Source organism: Palaemon carinicauda, unplaced genomic scaffold (assembly GCF_036898095.1).
Source record: "Palaemon carinicauda isolate YSFRI2023 unplaced genomic scaffold, ASM3689809v2 scaffold206, whole genome shotgun sequence".
NCBI classification, from domain to species: Eukaryota; Metazoa; Arthropoda; class Malacostraca; order Decapoda; family Palaemonidae; genus Palaemon; species Palaemon carinicauda.
Genome location: NW_027169657.1, coordinates 86,145 through 104,922, shown reverse-complemented (window position 1 = coordinate 104,922; position 18,778 = coordinate 86,145). Strand labels below are relative to the sequence as shown.

The 18,778-nt window shown below is 36.1% G+C and overlaps 1 protein-coding gene across 2 annotated transcripts; it reads left to right on the top strand.

The window, feature by feature from the left end:
- Positions 1-4,072: 4,072 nt before the first annotated feature.
- On the top strand, positions 4,073-18,543 carry ATPsyngamma (ATP synthase, gamma subunit). Of its 2 annotated transcripts, XM_068368436.1 has the most exons (7): positions 4,073-4,229; positions 8,488-8,674; positions 10,041-10,222; positions 10,530-10,547; positions 13,623-13,766; positions 14,135-14,355; positions 17,831-18,543. In XM_068368436.1, the coding sequence occupies exons 1-7, from the start codon at positions 4,195-4,197 to the stop codon at positions 17,929-17,931; spliced, it is 888 nt and encodes a 295-aa protein (XP_068224537.1). In that variant the 5' UTR covers positions 4,073-4,194; the 3' UTR covers positions 17,932-18,543. The 2 variants fall into 2 exon arrangements, with proteins under 2 accessions (XP_068224537.1, XP_068224538.1); XM_068368437.1 differs by lacking the exon at positions 10,530-10,547.
- The last annotated feature ends 235 nt before the right edge of the window (positions 18,544-18,778 follow it).

Here is an 18,778-nt window from a genome sequence, read left to right as displayed (position 1 = left end):
GAGTGCAGTAGTAGGTGAGGGCTCAGCCACTACATTCCCTTAATCCCATAACCTTTTTTTTAACCTTTCTCTTGAATGCTTTTATTGTTGTTTTTATGGTTGTTACGGTAGGCTAAGAAGCCTTCAGCATCCTTTTGATTTGGCGGGTGGTCAATTCATTCTTGAGAAGCGCCTGGGTTAGAGGTTGTGTAGAGGTCCTTTAGTAGGGGTTGCAGCCCTATATACTTTAGCACCTTAGAGTTGATTCAGCCTCCTAAGAGGAACGCTGCGCTCAGTAAGGAAGACGAACTTAATAAAGGCAGAGTAACGGTTCAAGTCGACTTCCTTACCAGGTACTTATTATTTCATTGTTATTTTGAGATAACTGATTATATGAAATACGGGATACTTAGCTATCCTTTAGTCATGTACACTGGTTTTCACCCACCCCCCTGGGTGTGAATCAGCTACATGATTATCGGGTAAGTTTAATATTGAAAAATGTTATTTTTATTAGTAAAATAAATTTTTGAATATACTTACCCGATAATCATGATTTAATTGACCCTCCCTTCCTCCCCATAGAGAACCAGTGGACCGAGGAAAAATTGAGGAGGTGTCAACAAGAAGTACTGTAGTACCTGGCCACAGGTGGCGCTGGTGAGTACACCCCCTTCTAGTATAGTGATAGCTGGCGTATCCCTCCCGTAGAATTCTGTCGGGCAACGGAGTTGACAGCTACATGATTATCGGGTAAGTATATTCAAAAATTTATTTTACTAATAAAAATAACATTTTTCATATGAATCAATTAACTTAATGTACAGTAGGTGGTACTCAAGTGCCATATGTGGATGAGATCATGGTGACGGGTTGATGGAGATGGTTTGGGCATGCTCTTCGCACTCCCCAGGAGAGATTAGTCCACCAAACTTTCATCTAGGTTCAACAAGGCACTAGAAGAGTTGGAAGACCCAGGCCTACATGGCTGAGGACTATGAAGCGTTAAGTGGGAGATGATGAATGGAGAAGTATTGATTTAAAAGCTCAAGAGAGAGAAGACTGGTGAAATCTAACTAAGGCCCTTTGCGTCAATAGACGTAGGAGGAGATGATGATGATGATGATGAATGTACGGTATGAAAGATACTGAAATAAACCATCTAAATAACTTGGAATAATCTGGGGTCTAACTAGATTGATGCAAAATCTTATTTATGGTTTATGTGGATGTTTTTGGGGTCAAAATCAACCAAGACAGTTATCGTAGAATTGTGAAAAAGAATTTCCAAGGAATGAATTTCATGAGGCTGGAAAGGTCATTTATAAGCAAAGACTGATGTGGTAAGTTACAGGATGTTTCTATTTAGTTATCCATAAAGGAGAAAGGATAAGTGTATGCTATTTCAGAAGAAAGTAGCAGATCTGTTTTGGGAGGGAAAGCTAGAAGGGAAGAATTCCAAATATAGGATTTTTTAGGCAATTGTATGATTTTTCAATAGTCTTACATCCATCCAATTTTCTTACATCCACCCATAAGTTCTTGTAATTATTTGAGGTAGTGCCATGTTCTTACAATCAAGAAACTTATAAAAAATAGGAATCTTGGATAAAAGATGGTGGTTTAAAATGAAGCCTGATAAGGTAAATGGGTTTGAAGGTTACTCTTGATTGGCAGAGGCAAGGGACAGTGACAATGAGACTGACTATGTACACATGATCAGTGCCCAAGCCCTTTTTCATCAAACTAGGACCAGGGAGGGCCAGACATCGGCTACAGATGACTCCGCAGGTAGATGCATAAGCTCCTCCAAAGCCCCATCTCTAGCTTACAAGGTTGGTATGGTTGCAGATACTACAAAGAACTATTGAGCTTGAATCCCTAGGACCAAGGAGGGCCAGATATCGGGTGCTGATGACTCCACAGGTAGATGTATAAGCTCCTCTAAAGCCCCCATCTTTATCTTACAAGGATGATGTGGTTGCAGATACTACAAAGAACTATTGAGCTTGAACGGGCTTGAACCCCCGTCTTAACTAATCGCCTGGCAGGTACCATTTTTAGGATCTCGCGTAAAAGCTGTTATCTCAACCTTGTTTCTTCAATGGCAAAAAAAATTTCTCAAATTCCGTCAGAAATGTCGCTATTCTAAAGAACGGATTTTGAGCGAAGCGAAAAATCTATTTTTGGGTGAGGTAGCCATGTTGTCCTGATGGAAGTTCCTTCTTAGTAGCTTCCTAGGTTATATTCTTTCATGTGAAGTTAGATATAACCTAGGAAGCTACTAAGAAGGAACTTCCATCAGGACGACATGGCCTGAGCCCAAAAAATGTTCGTTAGCTTTTATACTACATAGTGTGTTACATGTGTGCATTAATGAACAGTCATTAGTGTCCCCTTTTTGGTACTCCACCCAGTTTGTAGTTCTCCATTTGACTTTCAAGCTTTCTTCATATCGATCAATCCGTCATGTCTCTTCCATCTTGCTACCAAACCTCTTCTAACTTTTACCCTGTAGTGTAAGTATTTACTCTAGATGTACAGTTGGATGCAGGAATTCCTGGTACAACTCTCTCTGAAGAAGTGCACCCAGCCACACCATTTCTGTGCGGTGAGTTCCTGTATTAAGCCCTGCTCATCACCTCTGCCATCTCTTTCTTCACTATCTGTTTGGTTACTCGCCAAGGAGTAAGGGTGTGACTAGGTGCGCTTCCTCCGAGCGAGGTGTGCCAGGAACATAAGTATCCGACTGTACTTGTATCCTTATGACCTTACTGGCGCTTAGTTGTGCTAATTTAGGCCAAATTATAATTTTAATTACAAGCTAAGCTATAACTCTATAGTAATTTTTTTTAATGAGGCGCATTTGCACTGACTCGGAGGGGTGTCTTTATTGCTCGGAAAAGTTTTCTTATTGCTGATTGGTTTGACAAAATAATTCTAACCAATCAGCAAGCAGGAAACTTCTTCCGAGCTAAAAGGGCACCCCTGCGAGTCAGTGCAAATGCGCCTCATTAAAAAAGATTGACTATAGTTGGAAAAGCCAAGATGCTATGAACCAATAAGTAGGTAATTAAAAGAACGAGGTTCCAGCCACTTGTTCTATTTCTAGTTCCCACCTGAGTGGCGAGGGGCGTTGGAAGGAACCACATATCTTGCAATTACGAGCCCTTCTCCATCTTTGGTCTCTCTATCTTTACATACAGGTATGAAGTTAAGATGTATGTTTCTATTGCAATAATAATAATAATAATAATAATAATAATAATAATTAATAAGTGAAGCTGCAGGGATAAAACATATCTGAAGCCTAATAGATATTAATGAATAGAGAAATAAAAAGTAGGAATTAATTTCCTTAGAGAGAGAGAGAGAGAGAGAGAGAGAGAGAGAGAGAGAGAGAGAGAGAGAGAGAGAGAGAGAGAGAGAGTGTGTGTGTGTGTGTGTGTTTCTAAACTTGTTAGCTTGTTGTCGTGTTACATAATACTTGCATAATATTAACGTAATGAGAAATGACAATGTTTGTTTAGTTATTTCGCTGTAGAGAAATTACTTTGTATTACAATGCTACAGCACTGATAAGTTATCATGATGCATTTTTGAAATTATATATCGTTTCTAATCTAAAAAAAATAGAAAATTATAACTTGGAATATTTATTATAAGATAGACTTAACTAGTAAAATTTTCTAATTAAATTATAAAATAAAAATACGCCTTTAACTTAAGTTTTATGGAAATATATACAAATTTACAAATAAAAAAAAATAGAAAATTATAACTTGGAATATTTATTATAAGATAAACTTAACTAGTAAAATTTTCTAATTAAATTATAAAATAAAAATACGCCTTTAATTAAAGTTTTATGGAAATATATACAAATTTACAAATAAAAACAAAAACTTTCGAGCATTGCGCATCCCGATGCTTCCCTCTTCATCAGAATCAGAGTTGCCAGGTTTTCTAAATGAGAAAAGGCCAACTTATAATCAATCACAGCTTTAAAAGTCCAACCCATTATTAGAAAAAGGCCAAAAATATAGTAGTTAAAGCCCACATTTTTTCATGATATTACTAAAGGCCAACTAATTTTTAAAAAGCCGAAATTTGAGATTTTTTGGCCTGAAAAAAGGCCAACATGGCAACCCTGATCAGAATTGCATTATGGGCCCTTGACGGTGTCGATGGTGGACCGTCTGCAAGAGTACAACAATGTTCCGGCGGGCCACCCTTTTAGTTCCCTACAAGTAAGAATATATTGATTTTTATCTCACTTAATTGTTTGTGAATAGTTAATTATAGTGTATAGCAGTTATTTAATTAGTTTATTAACTGTTAAGTGTTTTAATTTAGCGTTAAAATTGGCGAGAAAAAATGGCACCCCAAAACAAGCGGCCGGCTATCAGCTGATCGAAAGTCCGTCCGGATGAAATTGGTTTTCATTTTTGACAATTCTCGAATTTGATTGATCATTGGGTGTCTTAACCTTCTATGTACAGTATGAAGTATAGAAATTGATTAATTGTTTCGTTATATTTGGTGTCATTTAGAGAAACTATTGACCTATTCTTCGGTAGCCGTCATTTTAGCTCGTATGAATAATAGTAACTTTTCATCTGTTTGTTTGTTTACAATCGAATTTGTACGTATTGACAATAATTTTGATATTATGCACCTTTTTGGTTATGCTATAATATGAATATTATTATTAGTTGCTCAGCTACAACCCTAGTTGCGAAAGTAGGATGCTATAAGCCCAAGAGCTCTAACGGGGAAAGTAGCTCAGTGAGGAAAGGAAGGGTACCATAAGAGAAGTTCAAGAATAGTAACATTAAAGAATCTATTATATATAATTACAAAGACTTAAAAATAACAAAAAGAGAAGTAAGATAGAATTAGAGTGCACGAGTGTACCCTCAAGCAAGAGAACTCATAGGTCTTGGGCTGTCTATTGGCAGATTTATCGTATTCTCAGTACCCTAATTTAATAGTTACTGGATGTTTTTGACATGTATTTTTAGTCTTTTTGAAATATTAAATTTTAATTGTTGATTATTTCTCATATCGTTTTCCATATTTCCTTTCCTCACTGGGCTGTTTTCCTTATTGGAGACCCTGGGGTTATAGCATATTGGTTTTTAAACTAGGGTTGTAGCTTAGCAATTGATAACGATAATAATAATAAAGGCCTGGTATACGTTTATAGCATCAAGTACATTTTGCGCCTTCTGTTAATTTACGTAAAACACTCGAATGGTATAGATGTTAAAATAGGTGGGTGTATGTATGATAGTGGCCCCCTGTATGTATGATGACGGCTAAGAACACGTCAGTGTAAGGGCCCGTTAGCTAAGTTGGCAAGGACACGACTTGGTTAGGTTGGGGGTAAGTTTCTTAGTTGGTGTCCATATTTTTTGATCGCTGGAGGAACTGGCCGCTGATATAGAAGATCTCCAAGATGTGTTAAAGTTTTACATATACAGTAATAGGTATTTTAAAGGTAGTTTGGTATATTATCTTAATTTATTTTTAAGGTTATTGAAGCTTGTTAAATTTTTCCCTTTTTTTTTAACTGACGTAACCTTCAAACATTCAAGAAAAACCCGAAGACTTATCTTTTTAGAAAGCGTTATAATAGTGACCTGAAAACTATTAATCCTGAATACAAATGCTAGCGAAATAACTGATAAGATACAGAGCAAAATATTAACTGGAAAGAAATTATTTTTTCACACCAAGGCCCGCCTGAACAGACTTATAGTGTCTGACGGATGGCGAGAAATAAACCCTTAAAAGTAAGTAGTGTATATTATAGGGGTGTATGCATGGTGAGATAACCGGAAGACTGACCCAGGCAAAGAATTGAACCAAATTCTCTGGTAAAACTGACCCAGGGTGGTTTGGAGGACTGACCCACAATGTTTATTTATACTATAGTGCATTTATTATTAAAGTTATTTTATTAAATATAACATATGGATTCCATATTACATTATAATTATAACTTATAACTTTTATAAGTCATTGGTAAATTATATATATTTGTTGGTAGAACCTTGGATAGGGGTTGTGACCTGGGAAGGAGGTCCGGGGGCTTGGCCCCGGCTAGGGGTTGTGACCTGGGAACTTCTAGGTTAGGTTAGGTGTGTTTGTTAGGTTCTGTACCCTTTTTAATTACATATTCATACTCTATAAACACAAAATATCTTATAAAAAAACAGTAAATAAATAATGAAATATTAAACTTTTCCTTTAGAAAAAAAAAAAAATCTTGTGGGTCAGTCCTCCAAACCACTCTGGTTCAGTTTTACCAGAGATTGTGGGTCAATCCTCCGTCTGGGTCAGTCCTCCGGTATTCCATGGTGATGGCCATGTCCTATAGCTCCCTTTTCATCTCTATTGCTAAGAAAGTGACAGTCAAGGGAGGTCTGATGGAGAGTTGAACCCTCATTAGGCAAGTAGGTAAGGACACGGCTTGTAGGTCGGGTGGTGTTCTATGCGTGCGGCATTCCTGTCCGTCGTTATACAAAGGCACCAAATTATAAAAGTGTGTACAGTATCTTGAAACCTTTGAAAATTCTTACATAACTGATTTTTTGAAAATTTTTAATTTTTCTAGGTTTTTATTAGTTATGAAAAAATTATCCATGTCCTGTAGCTATAAAATACTGTGAGTACATTAATGCTGGTCGCATACTGTAAGGAACGTATACAGTATGGCACAATGTACTCCTGTCCCGTACCTGTAAGGTAGGATAGGTTAGCCTAACCTCTCATGTACTGTGTACTATACATTAGTACACTTATAGGCTATGTGTAGAAAAATTTTGTATAATTGTGTTCATAGGGTTGTGTGATAGTGCTTGTGAGTGTAAAAGCATAAAGTAGGTTTTCCCGGCTATACACACGCGACGACTGTGCTATTCCTGCATCCCTGCTTCCATTTGTATTGGTTTCTGACCTCAAATTTTACTTCATTGTGCAAATGCAGGGGTTTTCTCTAATGTACCTCGGTACTGAATATCCCAGGACCCATATGTTGGATTCTGTAGATTTGCTCGGAAAATGTTTTTCGCTACCGTAGCCTATACACGAAGTGTGTGTAGTACCGTATACTTTTTGTATGGATTAGGGTTGTGGTAGCTTATTTGAAACAATCACTGCTTTTCAATCTATGGGGGAGGAGTTAGAGACCCACTCAAGCATGATAGTTTCGAGTTTCCGGCAACCTTATCATCCTCGAAGTTTGGGAGCCTATATTATTATTATTATTATTACTAGGTAAGCTACAACCCTAGTTGGAAAAGCAGGATGCCCAAATAGCCCAGTAAGGAAAGGAAAATAGAATAATCTAAGAGTAACAATATTAAAGTAAATGTCTCCTATATAAACTATAAAAACTTTAACAAACAAGAGGAAGAGAAATAAGATAGAATAGTGTGGTCGAGTGTATCCTCAAGCAAGAGAACTCTAACCCAAGACAATGGAAGACCGTGGTACAGAGGCAATGGCTCTACCCAAGACTAGAGAACAATGGTTTAATTTTGGAGTGTCCTTCTCCAAGAAGAGCTGCTTACCATAGCTAAAGTCTCTCTTCTACCCTTACCAAGAGAAAAATAGCCACTGAACAATTATAGCAGTAGTTAACCTCTTGGGTGAAGAAGAATTATTTGGTAATCTCAGTGTTGTCAGGTGTACGAGGGCAGATGAAAATATGTAAAGAATAGGCCAGAATATTCAGTGTGGATGTGTGCAGGGAAGGGAAAATGAACCATAACCAGAGGGAAGGATCCAATGTAGTACTATCTGGCCAGTCAAAAGACCCCATAACACTCTAGCGGTAGTATCTCACCGGTGGCCGAGTCATCAGCAGCCATTGTCTAGCTCTCCCTGTGTTAGCTTGATGGAGAGGGTCTGGGGTGCTGATTGTATGTACCATATATATGGTCAGTCTCTAGGACATTTGTCCTAACCCTTGCCTCTGCTATTCATGAACAACCTTTAAACTAATTTGTTTAGATTGACAAAAACAATTGTCAGACTAATGAAAATCTCGGCATATGTATGTAATAGTTGGGTATGACTTCTCTACTAATGATGACTGTAATACCCTGAACTTTAGAAAATTTATACAAAGTACAGTATTGGGTTATATTACGAGCTATAATTGATTTTATGAATTTATTTATTTATTTTACCCTTTTAATCCCTATTTATTTCACATCTAGATTTTATTGTATGAAAGTGTTGCGGCTTGTATTAAAGGTTAAAATGATACTAAATGGTGTGAGTATACAGATATGATTGAATGATTTTCGTTATATAGCGCTGAATGGCCTTTGATGCCCCAGTGCTTGGCTTAATGCTTAAATCCTATATTCAATTCAACTCTACTAATGATGATTGTGAAAGGTTTAAGGGTGTATAAGTGTACTACTATCCTTGAGTCCTTTTCAGCATCAATTTCAATTATGATAGAGTTAATCGTATATTTTCTCTTTCCAGTGGGCAGCAGCAGGTGCGGGGCATGGCCACTCTTAAGGCCATCGCCCTCCGCCTCAAGTCGGTCAAGAACATCCAGAAAATTACTCAATCCATGAAGATGGTGTCCGCCGCCAAATTTGCCCGAGCTGAAAGGGAACTAAAGCCTGCAAGACCTTATGGTGCCGGCGCCGCGGCGTTTTATGAGAAGGTTTGTCTAGTTTGAACTACTACTTTTTTTTTCAAATTTGTAAGGTTGTTTTAATTTTTTTTTCCAATTTTAAGGTTGTATTTTAGACATTTCAGTAACCAGCTTTTAATGAGAGAATTTTTTCTCCAGCTTTTAATGAGAGAAGTTTTTTTTAATGTAACATCCTTTTAGATTTATAAATTTTATTTCTATGGAGAAATTATTATAATTACTGCTATTAAAGTGATTAAAATTATTTGTATTAAAATTAATAAGACTTTTTTTTTTTTTTTCATTTTAAGGTTGTATTTTAGACTTCAATAACCAGCTTTTAATGATAGAACTTGTTTAAATTCCTTTTGAAGTTTTATCAGTTTAATTTGTTTCTGTGCAAGAATTATTAGAATTACTATTAAAATGATTAAAATTATATTAGAATGAATAAAATCATCAAAATTACTATTATAAATTTAAAATGATTTTAATAAAGATAATTTTCATAGTCGCTGTTTTGGTATGCGATCTCATTTATGGCGTGATCTCAGAAATTATTCTTTTGCTTTGGTATACGATCTTAATATTTTTAATAGGTAAAAGAAAAATAGAAAATCTAATGGTTCTTGCTTCGCCGTACGCTCGCTCGCAAAAAAATAAAAACATCAAGCTCTGTATGTACTGGCAAGCGGTAATGTTGAGCTGCGCATGCTAACGTCAATGACTGATTATTATTTCTTAGATAATTATTCCTGATATTTTTTTTTAGTAAATCTAATGGTTCTTGCTTCTCTGTGAAGTGAAGTGAGGTGAGGTCGCTACTATCAGGTGAGATCCGCCAAAGCAAAAGCTCGACTTTGAGGTCGCATACCAAAACGGTACCTTTTCATACAATCCCCTGTCCTTTAATTAGGAAGTCATTCCATGACCATAGAAATCTGGTTTGTATGGCTAAGAAAAATAAAGTACAAATTACTTTATTATAGAGGCTTATTTCCTAATTAACCCTTTTTCCCCCAGGCTATTTGGAAATTTCTAACCCTTAACCCCCAAGGGTTATTTTTTTTTAAGCACATTTTGCAGTATATATTTTTTTAAATTGCTCTAACAGCCTTAATTTTCATCATAGAGAGGTCAGGTTGGTCTCATTCTCTTGGAAAATGCCTGAAGTTTCTCAAAAAATTATCAAAAATATGCAAAAAAAAAGTCTATAGCATTTTTTTGCAAGGACGTACCGGTACGTCCATGGGGGTAAAGGGATGAGTTTTGTGAAACGTACCAGTACGTCCTTTTGGGGGTAAAAGTGTTAAACATTTGTATGACTAGGAAAAATAGAAATCCCATGCGTATCACATCACTTTCGAGTTCCAATATTTTTTACTTTTCTCGACAGGCTGAAGTAAAAGCCGAAGAAGAGAAACCCACTGAATTGATTGTCGCGTGCAGCAGCGATCGTGGTCTGTGCGGCGGTATTCATTCCAGCATCTGTAAGCACATCAAAGCCGATCTTCTCAACGATGCATCAAAAGCTGCCATTCTGTGTATTGGAGACAAGTCCCGAGCTCAGCTTGCACGGTAAGCTGGGCCTCTTTTATAATTCTTTTGTAATTGTCACTTTACTTCTCTTCCTTTGCGGGAAGTAATGTTCACGAACTTGTAATATATAATAGTTATCATTTTATATAAGCTGTTATGCTGCAAGTTAAAGTGAAAATTTATCTTTGAAATAATTTTTAACAATCAAAGCAGCATTTGTTTTTCCAATATGAACTCGATATGTGGATAATTTGAAGTTTTATCAAAGTGTCAATCTAGCCACTGTAGTCTTGAATTACAGATTTAGGAATGTGTTTTTAACATTTGTTTTCCTTTTCAATTTTAGTGCTAAGACAACTCAAGGGTAATTATGGTGTAATGACTAAAGGAAATGAGTACCAGGAATATGTAGTTTCGAACTAAGTTAATCAGTAGTTCTTGTAGGCATTAGTCTGTTTACGACTCGGTACTGTTAAATTTATTATTGCTTTTATAGTTTCTATTACAGTATTATTTATCGGTATCTTAAGCGGAGTTTACGCGATTGAACGGTTCGTCGAACCTGGTTGACATACCTGCTTATCAAATAGTTACAAGATGTGGAGTCAGCCATAAAGGCATAAGGTTTGTGGACAATGAAGCCCCGCCTACAAAATTCAGGCGAGAACAGACTTTCTTCGAACCGTTCGAGCGTGTTCGAGAACGGAATACCCGGTTCACACATTCGAACATCATTTCAAGCACTTGTCTATCGAGCAGTATTCAGCGAACCGTTCGACCGTGTAAGCCCGCCTTTAGACAATGTAGCATATTTACGTCATTCAAATGTACAGCCAGAAAACCTGACTTCTGTATGCTTGATAGTGTAATTGATCCATGCGTTTTTACTGCTTTTGAGATTCGCCCACAGTGTATTCATTGAAGTACAGTATTGTATGCTATTTCTGTAACAAACATCTTCATAGACATGAAGTATAATACAGTATATCAAGTATGTAATAATGGTAATTTATTACATTAGCCTTTTAGTTTGTCAAATTACATTGCTTCTTGGAGATTTCTGAAGTTTGTCCTCATAAATCTGGTTTCATTAATGGTAAAATCTGTCGAGCGTGCAAGTAATAGCAGATGATGAAGCAAATGAGACCCGTTTTGAATGCCTGAACATGGAGGTTGGGTTCTTACGTGGTCAGTGTATGGTACCCGTAATGTTCTCCAACTTTCATTTACATTTTTGTGTACAGAATTTTCCACTTTCAAGAAATGCTGTTCTTTGTGTCTGTAACGAGAATTGGTAAATTTATAGGTTTTTTTTTTTTTTGGGGGGGGGGGGTCACCAACGAAGTTGAAAGGTTGTTTTTGCCCCTGTTAGTGTGTGTGTGTTTGTGAACAGCTTCCTGGCCACAGTTTTAATTGTAGGCTACTGAAACTTGTAGGGATTAACATTTATGTAAAAAAGCTGGAAGTTATTACATTTTCAAAGGTCAAAGGTCAAGGTCACAATCAAGCAAAATTTCCAACTCCCGTAATTAGCCATAAGGACATCGTTGTCACAGACTTCAAACTTGGTTCATAATTAAGTGTATGGAAATTCATAGGAATTAATTCACGTCAAGGTTAAAGGTCAAGGTCAATCAATAAGCTGCCGCGTCGGCTCTACTGAGTGCTCCTCTAGTTATAGCTGTTGTTTTAGTGTGTGCAAGTCAGGGAGTTATAATCTTACTGTAATGTATTGACAGAAAGTGAGATTGAATGTATTCACTATTGCTAACAAAATTTTGTCAGACTTGGACTAGAAAGTCACTCAACCATGTAGGATTTAGCCAAAAGTCTTATTTTGCATCGGCAATGCAATGTTAACAATCTGAGCAAAATTAGTGAGGGAAAGTTTTTACTAGAAAAATAAGAAGGGACAAGTAGTAAAGGTATATAGTAAACAATTTTTTGTGTACAGTGATGTAGTATGGGGGTGTACTTGTAAGGTTGCAAGGTACATTATATTGCAAGTTTTCAATTGTATATAGAAAGGACCCGTCCTCATTAATGTTGTTGTTTTTGCAGATAATCTCTGGTACTGGTTAGTTAACCCTTTTACCCCCCAAGCTATTTGGAACTTTCCAACCTTTAACCCCCAAGCGTCTTCTTTTTCAAGCACATTTTACAATAAATTTTTTTTCTAAATTGCGCTAACAGCCTTAATTTTCATCACAGAGAGAGGTCAGGTTGGTCTCATTATTTTGGAAAATGCCTGAAGTTTCTCATAAAGTTATCAAAAATATGGAAAAAAAAATGTAAATAGCAGTTTTTTGCAAGGGCGTACCGGTACGTCCATGGGGGTAAAGGGATGAGTTTTGTGAAACGTACCAGTACGTCCTTTTGGGGGTAAAAGGGTTAATGGTAGGGTAGGTTTAGCTAGAATTTGTCCAGAATAATTAAGCATACTTTATTGGGTAAAGGAATCTGTAGTACAGAAGGCCCTCAACTAGCAGGCATTTGGTGATACAAGCAGAAATCCTACTGAAAATAAGTTCAAAAGTTCAAAGTTGGAGCAAATGCTTTTTTGTTGACCAGGCGGACACGAGTCTTTTTATAGTATATATATGAAATATTTGTTTTTGACGTTGTTAATAGTTTATATATGACATATTGGTTTTTGACGTTGTTAATAGTTTATATATGACATATCTGTTTTGACGTTGTTGCCTTTTTTAGAATGATTTATTGTTAATTTGTTCTCTTCGTTTATTTATTTCCTTTCCTCACTGGGCTATTTTTTCCTATTGGGGCCCTTGGGCTTATAGCATCTTGCTTTTCCAACTAGGGTTGTAGCTTGGATAGTAATAATAATAATAATAATAATAAGACAAAATAAAGAAATGCTATAATGAAACATTACGTTGAATACAGTAAGCAAAATAACATTTGTAATACCTTGATATTTGTTGACTTTTGTAGTTGGAAATCATAGACATTGGGTTCAGGTTAAGTATACCCTAAGTCAAAATTCAACTTGTAAACAATTCGAGTTACAAACTGCTTCTTAGCACCAATCAAGTTTGTAACTTGAGGACCCTCTGTATGTATCATAATTCTTGCTACTTGACTGATCTAAGTACTTCTGAAACAGACACTCGAAGCATCTGTAAAGTTGAGGTGCTGTTGTAATGGTAATAAAGAATATATACTGTATTCTACTGTGGAGATATTTTTTTGTCTAATAGTAATGGTAAAATGTTAAATTTATTAGCGAGTAGTAAGAAAGCCGACTTTTTTTTTTTCACAACAGATTTTAATAATTGATCTTTGTAAAGTATGTCTGTTTGGTTATTCTACCCTGGAAGTATGTGAATGGTAAAGGGTATGATACAGATATAGTAACATTTAGTACCGAATACTCGGAAGCCAAATTTATAATTAATCGCAATTTATTGCATTTCAGTACTCTTGCCAACAACATTATTGCCCAAGTGGGAGAAGTAGGTCGTAAACCAGCAACCTTCGAGGACGCTGCAAGAATAGCCACCTTCATCTTGAACTGCGGCTATGATTTTGGCTCTGGGAGAATTATCTACAATAAGTTCAAGTGAGTAATACTGAATTTTTGTAAGACAATATAATGAACCATTATAATTTGTATTTATATCACTTTCTTAATTGACATGAAATTGATTAATTTTATACTTTATTTGAAGCAAATGTTTTTATGTTGAACAGGGTGACATGTCTTTTTATGATTTATGTATGTAATATGTATTTTAATGTTAACACTGTTTTTAAAATTTATCATTTTAATTGTTCATTTCTTATATCTATTTCCTTATTTCCTTTCCTTACTATGCTATTTTGCCCTCTTGGAGCCCTTGGGCTTAAAGCATCTTGCTATTCCAACTAGGGTTGTAGCTTAGCTGCTGCTACTACAAATAATATTAATAATAATATAACTTTTTACAGGACTGTCGTGTCATACGATTTGAAGGAGTTGCCTTTCTTCCCAAGTTCGGCCATTGCAGCCGGTGAGAAAATCACCGTGTACGACTCCTTAGATGCTGATGTCATTCAGTGCTACATGGAGTACTCCTTGGCTTCTTTGCTGTTCTACACAATGAAAGAGGGAGCTTGTGCTGAACAGTCCTCAAGGATGACTGCTATGGACAATGCTAGCAAGAATGCCGGTAAGAAATTCTCTCTTGTATTTACAGAAGGTCTTCAATTTATAAATTAAATACAGGGTGTCCACAAAGTCTGGGTACATGGGAGCTTTCACTCCTTATTTAAGTTATTTTTCCTGTCCATATCGAATGAGGGCTCGTCTAAAGAATAACGATTCGAGTTAGTAGTCTTAAGTGGACGAGAAGGAAGGATGGTCTTATCGTAAAATTGCAGAAGAATTTAACCTTCGACAAGCTGAATTTTGTAAAGTGCATCAAATTATGCATTGAAAATATTAGTTATAAACATTATATTTAAATAAAATTGTTTCAAAAGTATGTTTATCTCCAGTTTACCCAGACTGTACAGAAGTTGGAATCTCCAATGTACCCAGACTTTGTGGACACCCTGTAGGTCCCAAGAAGCTGTTGGTCTTAATTTTGTTATTTTATCCTAGGGTAAGCCTAACCTGATTCTCATGCCTATGATTTCCAGGTACTAAAGTCTGGAAACTGTCACGTATCGTATGAAATAGATACAGGTTATTACAGAGTCATTTTGCTTACTGTACTATATTTCTTTATCTTATTACAGTATACAAATATTTGATACTATATGATTTTGTTTGGATTTGTTTGCATCTCAGAATGTTTTGTCAGTTGAGGACCTTCTGATATAAAAACTGTTTCATTTATTTTGTTACAATTAAGGCATTTGTCTTAGCTCTTCGGTTTGTTCTTACGCTGATACAAACCCTCGTCATTGTAATGCGGTAAGCGCTTAGCGCACTTTTATTCCGGCCATACTAAAGAAAAATCTGTTGGATACGCTAACAATGTTTGGTTACATCATGTTTCCACCCATGCATTGGCGAGGCGATGCTTTCGTCATATCATTACTTCGCTTTTGGTCTGCCTAGCAATTGGATGTCTCTTTATTCTGAGATCGGGGCTTTTTCTAACTAGAGGGGGACTCCGTATAGCACAGACCTCCACGGCAGCTTATTTCTCGACCTTGACCTTAACATGTATAGTATTAATTGGTATGAATTTTCACACTAAAATATATACCAAGTTCGAAGTCTGTGACAACAGTGTCCAAACTTATGGCCGGTTATATGAATTGGACATTATGCTTGACCTTTGACCCTGACCTTCCAAAGTTTTATCATTTCTAACTTTTTACATAAGTTAATCACTGCATGTTTCATTACTCTACGATCAAAATTGTAGCTAGGAACCTGTTCACAAACACACACACACACACAAAAAAAGCACAATTTTATTTAGTTTTGAAGGTCGCCCATACGACACCTTTGTGTGCCATGTGGAGCTTGATTCCCGTGAGGTGGATTCCACTTGCAAGGTTCGCAATGGCAGCCTCACAATGGGAAAGATGTAAACATAGAAAAAGGCTGGAAGGGTTTGTCCTCCTGCCTTTATTTGTATTTATATATCTTTTAATGATAAATATTTCTATTTATTTTACACAGCTTTTCAGGAAAAGAAGCTATGCTTCTCTGCTAGCCCAGATCCATATTTATCTGATTGTGTGCTGTCGGACACATACAATGTGTGTTAAGCTTGTGTGATCAGATCTTTATTTCAGATTTAAGAGTTCAGGAGGACTTCTACAGTCAGAAAGTTTCTCCTGTCACTTTGTTACACACAAGTGCACGCCAAGTAGTACACATTTTCAGTTTTATGGCTGTGTATCAGATATTCCTTAACTACATTTTCTTCAGGGAGGACTTGTGAAAATTTTCATGATGACCCTTCTTATAACCTCACGGAGATCCAGTTTTATCCTCTCGAGAGAAGTTTCATCTTGCTAGTGTTGTCTTCCATGAGAAAGCGGTCCTTATTTTTACAGAAAGAACAAATTATGTATGTAGATTTAGCGATGTTGCTACAGTATTGCTGTGGCCGCAATTCCACAAACAATCCTTGCGTATGATCTCCCACAGGGTATTGGATAAGCTTTCACTATTAAGTCCACAGGAGTGTGCCGCGTATCCTAGTATATGTGCACCAATTGAACATTGGCATAGCAATTGAATGCACCACCAACCTAACTTGTTCTTGTGTTGAACGCGCACCTATTTTTCAGCTTCGCATTCAGGAACTTGTAAGAATAACTTGATTTCAGATTCCCCAGTTAATCATCAGTAAAACCATCTGTATATAAAAGTGAATCTTTGTTTTTACAAATTAGTGCAATTTATTTATATATATTGAAGGAGTGTAAACAAAATATTTTTTTTTTCCAAGAGTTATCATGACCGGCTATCGCTTAAACAACATGAATTTATCTTTCTTTATCCGTGTCATGAATGAGTAATTTCCGACTGGAGAATTGGGAAAGTCCCAATTATTTCAGAAAATATCTATTTTTCATTGGTTAAGCAATGAGGTACATCTCTTTCCTTCTCAGTTGTATTACGAATCTATTTTTATAGGATGTAACTTTCATCTTTCCATCCCTATCCTCTGCTTACGAGTCAGTCTTGCTGTGAATGGAAAGATATTCCAGAGAAGAGAAATTTTCAAGTGAATTTCTAAATAGGAACTGGTCCGGTCTGCAGATCCTTCATTTATAATTATAGTGGACTCCTTGAGATTTCTATCCAGGGGAAGCATCATATTTTGATGAAGTTATAGGTGTGATCTGCAGTATTGTAGGCTTAGAAACCTCCCTATGCTCAGGTGACTGGGAGGTGTTGTGTACAGTAATTGGTAGTTTCTTGCCGAGCCTAGAAGTACACACCTCTGAGGTCGAGTGGGTTGAGTCTACCTACTTTCACTTGTCAGGGGAAAGTTTTTGAAAAATGAAGCACTAACTCCTTGAGCTTGCTGTAGCTACCCTAACGCCAAGCATATCTAGCGAGTGACTGAAACATTTACAATATTTTTTGAAGTAATATAAATAACTTATTTGATTTTGTAATGGATAGGGAACAATCTGTTAAAAAAAATAGTTGCATTTGGTACAGTAGTTAGAAGATAGGTTCTAAATCATTTATTACCTACAAGAAGATTTTGAATTGTTATACAATATCTGTCATATACAGTAAGTTAGAGATTATCATTATTTGTATTGAAATCCTATTTTAGGTTTTACTAGTTTTGATTTTAAACTTTTGATCAGACAAAAATGAAAGATGCATGGTTTTACTGGAATATTCAATTCCTATAGTCTTCCAAGATTATCTGTAATAAGGTTACTCTTTCTATAGAATTATTAAGATTTTGGCTAATTATATGTGCTTGTTCGATTATCATTATTTGTATTGAATTCCTCTTTCAGATTTTACAAGTTTTGAATTTAAACTTTTTATCAGACAAAAATGAAAGACTTATGTTTTTACTGGAATATTTAATTCCTATAGTCTTCCAAGATTGTTATAAGGTTACTCTTCTATAGAATTATTAAGATTTTGGCTAATTATATGTGCTTGTTCATCTCTTAAGGGAAATTAAATGCTATTTCTTTCTTCAGGTGAGATGATCGACAAGCTTACCCTGACATACAACCGTACTCGACAGGCCGTCATTACCGGAGAGCTGATTGAAATCATCTCCGGTGCTGCCGCTGTGTAAACCGAGAAATGTTTCGGTGACTGTATATGTAAATTTCATTTAATGCAAAAAGATATAATAATTGGAATTAGAGATTTAATATTTTCATTGATTTTTCGAGAAACTACGCTGGAATCTTTATCTCTCGTTTAGAAACTCTCAATTAGACCAATGACAAAACCTACATTGTGCTGACGTTAGTTCGGATGATTTTTGCCTTAGTATGTAACAGATGATTTTGCCTTAGTATGTAAAGGGACAATCTTGATAAGGTGGAATACATTTTCAAGAAGAGGTGGAGTTTGGGCATCAGTCTTGGGCTTAAACCAAATGCCTCTCTTGAAATATGTTTTTAGTCCTTTATAGGTTGTTGTTTTACTCTATTTCTGTGTTATAGCAAGAACGAGCAAGTGATGTAAATTCTGAGTGTATCCGGAGAAGAAATCTCAGCCCCAATAAATGTGTTAAATGAGCACGGCGAAAGCTTTGCTTATTTAGCATTAAACTCTAGGTACACTCAGTGCATACATTCACTTTGTCACAGTAGAAGTACCTCCTATGTTTGGTATGTTGTCTGTGTGAAACAGGTGACTGTAATAGATTTTTTGGTCTAATAAAATTGAGAAATTAGAATTTCTTTTTCTACGAGCCAATGTAACGAATGGAATCTGTGCTAGTCCACCCAAGAAGGTTGTTTGCCCTACAATGCTTAGTACGGGTCACTGTTAATTGTATTTCTTATAGAGTAATTATCAACAGAATTATGTGTAGGTTGTGTGTCATTCAACATGAAAAAGTCCTGGTTTGAACAGGGTATTGGGTAAAGAGAGAGTACTGTCTGGTGTGCTACAGAGTTCGTCTTCGTGAT